Source organism: Odontomachus brunneus, unplaced genomic scaffold (assembly GCF_010583005.1).
Source record: "Odontomachus brunneus isolate Ranch 3 - 2012 unplaced genomic scaffold, Obru_v1 Obru_scaffold_002, whole genome shotgun sequence".
NCBI lineage: Eukaryota > Metazoa > Arthropoda > Insecta > Hymenoptera > Formicidae > Odontomachus > Odontomachus brunneus.
The window spans coordinates 120,942-129,048 of record NW_022639452.1 but is presented as its reverse complement, the minus strand read 5'-3'; the positions used below and the strand labels follow the sequence as shown (position 1 = coordinate 129,048).

Sequence of the window (8,107 nt, the reverse complement as noted above, 5' to 3'; positions counted from 1 at the left end):
AGAGAGAGAGAGAGAGAGAGAGAGAGAGAGAGAGAGAGAGAGAGAGAGAGAGAGAGTGTGTGTACATGTACGTATGTGTATGTGGTGTAAGCGCATGTATTGCTTAAATTTATCTGTATCCTCAAGTTTCCTTCATATCGCTCATCTCTCACTGTTTTACTTGCTTTACTACTTCAACTGTTCATGATTATATCGTACATTTTATATATATATATGTTTGTATGTATATACTATATAATAAACACAACGAACCTGAGCTACGAGCGATCTGTCCGATAGGATTCCGCGACTCACGTTTGATACTCGAATAAATGACGATAATGTCATTTGCGTACCGTTTATTGGTGAGGTATGCGGTGAATCAGGAACATTATATTTGAGGATAAGTGGTGAGGTTTTAATCTTTCTTGTTGCGTCCGAAAGCGCGATTCCTTATCGCGAAACGTAAAAATATGAGCGCCCTGACAATTTTGAAAGGAAAAGATATATCGATGTAATATCTGATAATGTAACACTACATCAGCAACGGGTGAGCGATTAAATTGGTCACGGTACTTGGTTTCGTAAATTCCTTATGACGAGGTCACACCTGAGTCGCGAAGAAATAAAAATTCTGCGACATACTAGGTCATCCTCCGATGCCATCCGGTTCTAATGACGCATCTATACACGTGCATTTGTACGCTTTTACATTTATCATTTGTATACGTATATTTTTGTATGGCGCGCACGCGCGCGCGTCTTGTATACCTTCGACTGTGTACGTTCGACTGAGCGAAGCTCGGGAAGAATAATCGATCGCAAGTACAAAAGCTTCATTTCTTCTCTTAACATCGACGTGGACGTTCGACATTACGATGCGCGGTAACTAATTACAGTGAAAACTAATTACAACGAGAGGCGCGATGGGAGGATGGGATACCGGGATATGATACTTTTCTAATAGATCTCGCAAAGGAGTGTGCCAGAGAGTGAGTGTGTGGTTTATATTTATCATCAGTACTTCAACATCGAAGATATTACTGAATATCCAGCAAAAAGTATTCAAGAATCGAAATCAATACGAAAAATATTAATATTAAAATATTAATACTGAAAACCCTTTGATCAAAATATTTTATATAGTGTGTATTATTCGTCAGTGTGTGTGTATTAATAATTTCTTAACATTTCTCTCTCTCTCTCTCTCTCTCTCTCTCTCTCTCTCTCTCTCTTTCAAAACAATCCGATATCTCACCATATACTTTTTTTCTCTTTCTTCTTCTACTTTATTTTTTATTTATTGTTTCTTATAAATGTGTTTCATGTTAGCTTACTTTTTTCTCATTACTTTTTATATTAAAACTTTTCTAAATTTTATCTCTAAATTATCAATAGCAGAACTTTAATGTGTTCAGTTCTATCAAAAACTTTTCGACACAAACAGAGGTGAAAGTTACATCATGTAAAAAAATTGAAAATTTCAATTGACTTTACTTTGGACGATAACTTTGAGTAGTATTTTCTCTCGTCCAACGCTTGATGTATACAAAATCGAGAGAAAGTGTGCCCGATACGCCTACGACTTTGTACATAACCCTACGTAAACGTTAATACGTTGGCCGTTCAGTCTAATTGATTTCTAATGAAAAAGCTATACGTCAATCGATCAAGTTCCGATAAGTTTTTGAAGATTTCGCCTTTTCTCCCTTTCCTCTCCCTCTCTCTCTCTCTCTTGCTCTCTCCATCCGTTTTCCTTCCTCTGTGTCAGATCAAACAGATCGCTCGTACTTAAAAACTCTGTCAAGCAGCTTTGTGATAAACTCTAAATATATATATATATATATATGTATATATATATATATATATATATATATATATATATATATATATATATATATATATATATATATATATATATATATATATATATATATATATATATATATATATATATATATATATATATATATATATATATATATATATATATATATATATATATATATATATATATATATATATATATATATATATATATATATATATATATATATATATATATATATATATATATATATATATATATATATATATATATATATATATATATATATATATATATATATATATATATATATATATATATATATATATATATATATATATATATATATATATATATATATATATATATATATATATATATATATATATATATATATATATATATATATATATATATATATATATATATATATATATGCTTATATATATATATATATATATATATATACTTCTCCAAAAAGAAAACAAGGAAATCACTAGGCCTAGTTGGCGGTGCGGGGTAGGGATGTCCGACCCGAGTACGTTCGAAGCTCCGACTTTCGGTTTGGAAACGTTACGCTTATCCCCTTGTCCTTGTTCGCTTCGCGCATACTTTCCGCTTCCGGTCTCTTTCCTCATCTACTTCATTCTTCTTTATCTCTTTCATCTTTATTTATTGCTCGCCTTCAGCGGTGTTGAGAGCGCGAGTGCGAGCAGACGCGGGCAGGTACAGGTCGTTACACGGGCACCAGCAGCGTGCGCATACACATGCAGACAACAGGCACACATAGACACAATCATAGACACACACGCGCACAAAAGTACGAAAGAAACTTTCTGTCGGACTTACCGCAGGCCACCGCATTGGCTCGTCTCGGAGCTCCGTGTTTGTAGGGCGGATAGAAAAGGGATTTGCGAAACGGATTTGGACAACAAATGGACACGGAGGATTTTCGTACCAATCGACAAAGTTAAAAACGAATAAGGAAGAAGAATTTTAGTTCCTTTCTTTTAAATAATTTATGCTGCTTTCGGAAAGTTGTTATTTTTGTGATTTGCGAAAATACGTTATCGGAGAAAGCGTCGTTGATTTGCAGAATGTGAGGTGCAATGAAGCGGAGACAGACTGGACATTTTAGTGTACCAACTTTCAATCCGCGATAAGATATCTTTCTGGTAAAAAACAGCAAATTCCTCAGCTGGGGCAGTTATTTCGTAAAAAAATCCGTAGCGAATAAAAACGTTCAAGTTGAAACTAAAATGAGGCGCGCGATACATATATATCTACAAGTCGTCTTGAGGAACAAAAGAAAATCCGATAATGGGTTTTAATCAAAGATCAACAGCAACATTATCATCAACGAGGAGTAAAGTCGAAAGAAAGCCGGGATAACGCAAAGTACTCGTCGTAGCGTGGGAGAAGAAGAGGAGTATCGGAGGAAGAAGAGAGACGGAGGATAGAACGAAATATACAGAGGTCCGCACCGCCACACTTATTGTTGGTCACAGCATCCGATCACGGAACCAGGAGTTAGAACGCGGTGCTGGATTGTGGTTGCCGAGGTGCGCCGGGCACGTGCGGTACCAGGTGTCCTCCGGCGCCTCCTACGCCGCCGCCGCCGCCGCCGCCGCCGCCGCCGCCGCCGCCGCCGCTGTTAACGCCACCTCCGCCAGCGACAACACCATCCGGTGCTCCGACCATCGTACATCCCGGCTCCATGTCGTAGTCCGGCTCGAGCGCAGGATTCACTCGGCCGTTCGATTCGTCCTTGCTGCCATAGAGCTTGCCGACGCCTCCAGCTAGGACCGCCATCTGCTCTCCTTCGGCGGGGTCCGGGCCAACTCGTTCGACGTCCTCCGGGATATTGACCACGCATCTGAAGACGTCGTAGCCCGGCGCCAGTCGACCGGTCAGAAAGGCGAACTGTGTGCCGCATGATACGCCAACGAGAGTCACGAGCGACATTAACATCGCCATCGTTCTGAACGGGAACATCTGCGTAGCTGACTCTTCGTCGTAGCCCGGGTAGCGAATCAATGCGGGCAGACCCATCATCGGTTCGCCGCCGCTGATGCGCACCACGAAGGCGATTATGTATGCCGACAGACTGCCGTAGGTATTGCAGTAATCTTTGAAGTGCACCACCATCAGCAGCTGCGGGAACAGGATCACGTAGACCAGATCCGAGCACATTGACCAGAGGCCGTAGATCGACGGTATCGTGAGAGCCATCACAGTGCTCAACACGCCGACCACCCCAATCCCCGCTCGCATCACCCAGATGATCTCCATCTCCGACGCCTGCAACGAGATACGGAGAACACATCCCCCACGGCGGTCAGGAAATTTCGTCGATCGTGACGACGGCTAACAACAATGCAATATACGACAAAGGAAAACGGAGAGAAGGAATTGTGACTAGTCACAAAGAGCGATGGAATATGATCGACAAATTTTCCCTGGAGCTCGTTAGCTCGTCCATATATATCGTGCAAATGCGGTCGAAATGCGCCGAAAGTATGTTTCGACACGTTCGAGCGATACTTGAGACAAGAGGGGCATTTCACCGTGTGCATTAACGAAAGCTAGGACTGCATGCCAGAGTAACTCACCCGCTGACGGAAGATCAATTTGTATACATTTCTGGCGAACATCGAACTAGCGGAGAGAATGCTGCTATCCGCAGAGGACATCACTGCCGCTGATACTGCACCCAGCCCGAAAAAGGAAACAAAGTCTGGTGTCAAGTATTGCAGAACCAGCGGCAGGATCATGCTAGTCTCCTTTTCCGTGAAAGGATAAGCGCCAGTGTATCCTGTTTCGTTCCAAGCTGCAACACGTAAAATCACGTTTCGGACGATAACGATCAATAGCTCGTTTATGTGCCCTTTTGGATCTCGTCTATTTTCTCAACGGCAAGAAAAAAAGAAGATTCTTTTGAGCGAGCTGTTAAAGGACAACATCGATCGCGGATAAAAATCGCGGTAATACCAAAGTGGAGATTGCGCTTGTCCAAGAGCCTATCTCATGAAATATAGATATATCGGGTCATTGGTGCAGCAAAGGCGACAAAGATGATAAAGGTAACGGAGGTGCCTGTCTATATATAATCTCATGCATGTTCGCTTATTCGAGGTAATTCAGTCCTGCCTCTCTCTGTCAGACCAGCTAGGATTCTTTCGCAACATACCGACATACGGAATACCGAATTTGTTCCGGCAACGTATTCGCACATTCGCTATTCGACGAACGAGTCGCATTACGACCCTCGCCCTCGTGAAGGCAACGCCACATGGCCAAGTCCCACGCTATTGTACACGTTGCGGAACACCGAGAGAGAGAGAGCACCCCTCGATCATCCACCCGCGCCCTTCGCCGGTCTACCATCTTTGTTCGTTCGGTCGCTTGTAAATACCAGCAGTTCTCTCTTTGCCGTGCCACCAAATGTCAAGTAGTCTTGTGGAGGACACGACGAGGAGCGTGGGACGACGGACAACCTGGGTTCTAATTCGATCCTCTCAGGCAGGGGTGAAAAACGCGCAGCGGGAGCGCGTTACTGCACCCTCCGTGGAGCGAGACGGAGGTTATGGAAGCGGAGAGGAGGAGGAACAGAGACGAAGTAATAGTACGTTTCCTTATTAATGTATCCAAATTGGGTTTCTCTTCTTCTCATTGCTGGGGAGGAGGAAGGGGGAAGGGTGAGATGAACGCTTTCCTCCTTCTCACTTTTCTTTTGGGCGAAAAAAATAAACGGAAACGTAGCTTTGTCGAATCGCGCATTTTACATTTACACAATAACTACGCTGTTGCAGTTGACGGATCGTACTTGGAAGCACGTAAATAATTGGCCGATAATAAAATGCCGATAAATAAATGCGTGACACTTACGAGTTGCTTTGGCGATCGCTCCAATCAGGACGGGAGGAATGGCCATGAGGATGCAACCCATAGCGGCAACGTAACTCAATATTTGAGCTCTCCCCGCGGTTTTCGAGGAGAGAACGCGTTGGAAGTACACTTGCCAAGGTATGCCGCCAAATATCAAAAGTAAACCATAATCCACGTAAAACCAATACTCTTCAGGTTCCACCTTGCCGATCCAATCAACGTCCATGGAACTGAGAGACTGCACCTTTGGATTGGCCCAAGCGAACGGAATACACATCCACTGCGGACAAAAGATATAGCATTGTTTTTTACAATCAACATCTTCAGCTTTTTGCTTGTAGCTAGGAAAGCTGTACAAGAAGAAGTAATAATTACTAAAGGGATTTCTCGCCACTAACGATGATACTAGAGTGTATTAAGAAAAATACGCAATTATGCCAACTGTGCGTAAGTTAGATTTGGTTTCCTGGTTTGTGAGCCGTGTGGATTCATCTTTGTTTGATTCCGACGTTTCGCGAACATTTCAGTCTGCTTCATCAGGGAGGAACGACCCGATGCCAACTGTGCGTAAGTTAGATTTGGTTTCCTGGTTTGTGAGCCGTGTGGATTCATCTTTGTTTGATTCCGACGTTTCGCGAACATTTCAGTCTGCTTCATCAGGGAGGAACGACCCGATGCCAACTGTGCGTAAGTGTAATGTGTTTGCGTATGTCGCAAGTATATATAAATGTTGTATAAATTGTTACACGCTGGTCGATGGTAGCCGCGGACGTGGATTCCCCTCCCAGATAAAAGATCCATTTCGGCAGCGTGATGATATCTTTTAGAGGTCCAATTCTCTATCGCTCCTAATCAAAGTTAATGGACGACAGTCTCGTCACGGAGTTTCTGAGTTTGCATTCGGATCAAAGGCCGGGTGCGGCGGTCGAATGAAAGAATCGCGCGTATACGAGAGGACTCGTAACTAATTACTAAAGAGATCCCCTCAATAGTAATACCAGCAATACGCCAGAATATCACCTCTTTTTGACGCGGGGTCTTCGAATCTGCCAGTGTGCCAACGGGAACCGCCTCGATACAGTTTCGCGGTAGTTCAGCAGCTCGATAACGAGTTCTTTGCGAGCAAGTGGGTCAGCACGTATACGTAGAGTATAAATTTGGTAACGTTCTTCGCAGTAGCGCGCGGAACCGCGCGCGATATCGATCAGCTCTCTGTCATACTCTGTTATCGAGGCTCGAGCATCGCGCCGCGATATTTATCGGAATTTTACTGTAGTTTAAATGTGCAAGAGAGTAAAAGGTAAGAGAGAGTTGGTTAGTTGACGCTGGTAACCTTATCGAACGGTCAATAGTTTTTGGTACGAGAGAGCGAGATTGACGAAAACGTGTCGATAATGATAATGAATAAACAAGGAGGTCTGACAAGTCGAGCGTTGTATACGTTGAAGCGATCTCGCGAGCTTACCAGACCGATGAATATGCAAAAGAGCTGAATGACGTCGGTGTAAGCGACGGAATAGAGACCGCCGAAGAGAGTGTAGAAAACCGCGATGCAGGCGCTCAGAATGACGGAGGTGCCCTGATCCATGTCGATGATGACCGCCAGCGTGGCGCCAAGGGCTGCGAGGATGCCTGCCGCCCAAAACACCTCGCCGCAAAGAGCGGGCAGAAAGAGGAGACCGCCCATCCGCTCGCCGAACGCGTCTTGAAGCGGATCCAACATTGTCACGTACCCCTGCTGTCGCATTTTGTTCGCGAAGAAAATACCACCTGCGACAGAATCATCGAGACGTCTAGGGAGGAAGTCGCGCGCCGAGTCGGCGTGAACGCTTAAACGGCCGCACGACAATCGTCGTTATTATATCATTATATACGAGGAAGTGGAGGAGTCTCGAGATCGAGCGGACTCACCGAAAACGAGGCTGAGGGCGTATCCGAAGGGCGCCTGGCACCAGACCAGGCCCCTCGTGTAGATCGCTTCGGCGGTGCCGTTGATGTAACCGCCGCCGACCCAGGTCGCCGTCATCGTGAATATCCCTACAAAGAGTCCGATCGAGCGGCCAGCCAGCATCACCTCCTCCTCGGAGTCGTTGCCAGCCTCCTTCTTCCTGGCCGCCCATATTCCCACGCCCAAGATCAGCAGGTAGAACAGAACGATCGAGACCACACCTGCGATGTTGATCATCTTCGGGGAATAGGGATCCACCGGCGCGAGCTCGAGTTGACGGAGACGTAGGTCCGGCAAGTTTGGCGGTTGATCCGCTTTAGGATCCCCCGGATACCTGAGTTGGATTTTATATTTTCGCATTTTGCAACTTTTCTTTCTAGAAATGCATCTTCTTACGAGCACGCGCTTCTCCCCTCCTTCCCCCCCCCTCTCACTCTCTCTCTCTCTCTCTCTCTCTATCTCTC

General features: G+C 44.3%; 1 protein-coding gene across 2 annotated transcripts in view; it reads right to left on the bottom strand.

The window, feature by feature from the left end:
• Nucleotides 1-2,203: 2,203 nt before the first annotated feature.
• LOC116841827 (high-affinity choline transporter 1) overlaps nucleotides 2,204-8,107 on the bottom strand; it is an 8,652-nt gene continuing 2,748 nt past the window's right edge. For both annotated transcript variants that reach the window (XM_032810232.1, XM_032810236.1), the window contains 5 exons: nucleotides 7,607-7,977; nucleotides 7,161-7,465; nucleotides 5,696-5,975; nucleotides 4,420-4,637; nucleotides 2,204-4,108 (listed from right to left, as the gene is read on the bottom strand). In XM_032810232.1, coding sequence (XP_032666123.1) covers nucleotides 3,338-4,108; nucleotides 4,420-4,637; nucleotides 5,696-5,975; nucleotides 7,161-7,465; nucleotides 7,607-7,880 — 1,848 coding nt within the window. In that variant the 5' untranslated portion in view covers nucleotides 7,881-7,977 and the 3' untranslated portion in view covers nucleotides 2,204-3,337. The remainder of the gene's footprint in view (nucleotides 4,109-4,419; nucleotides 4,638-5,695; nucleotides 5,976-7,160; nucleotides 7,466-7,606; nucleotides 7,978-8,107) is intronic.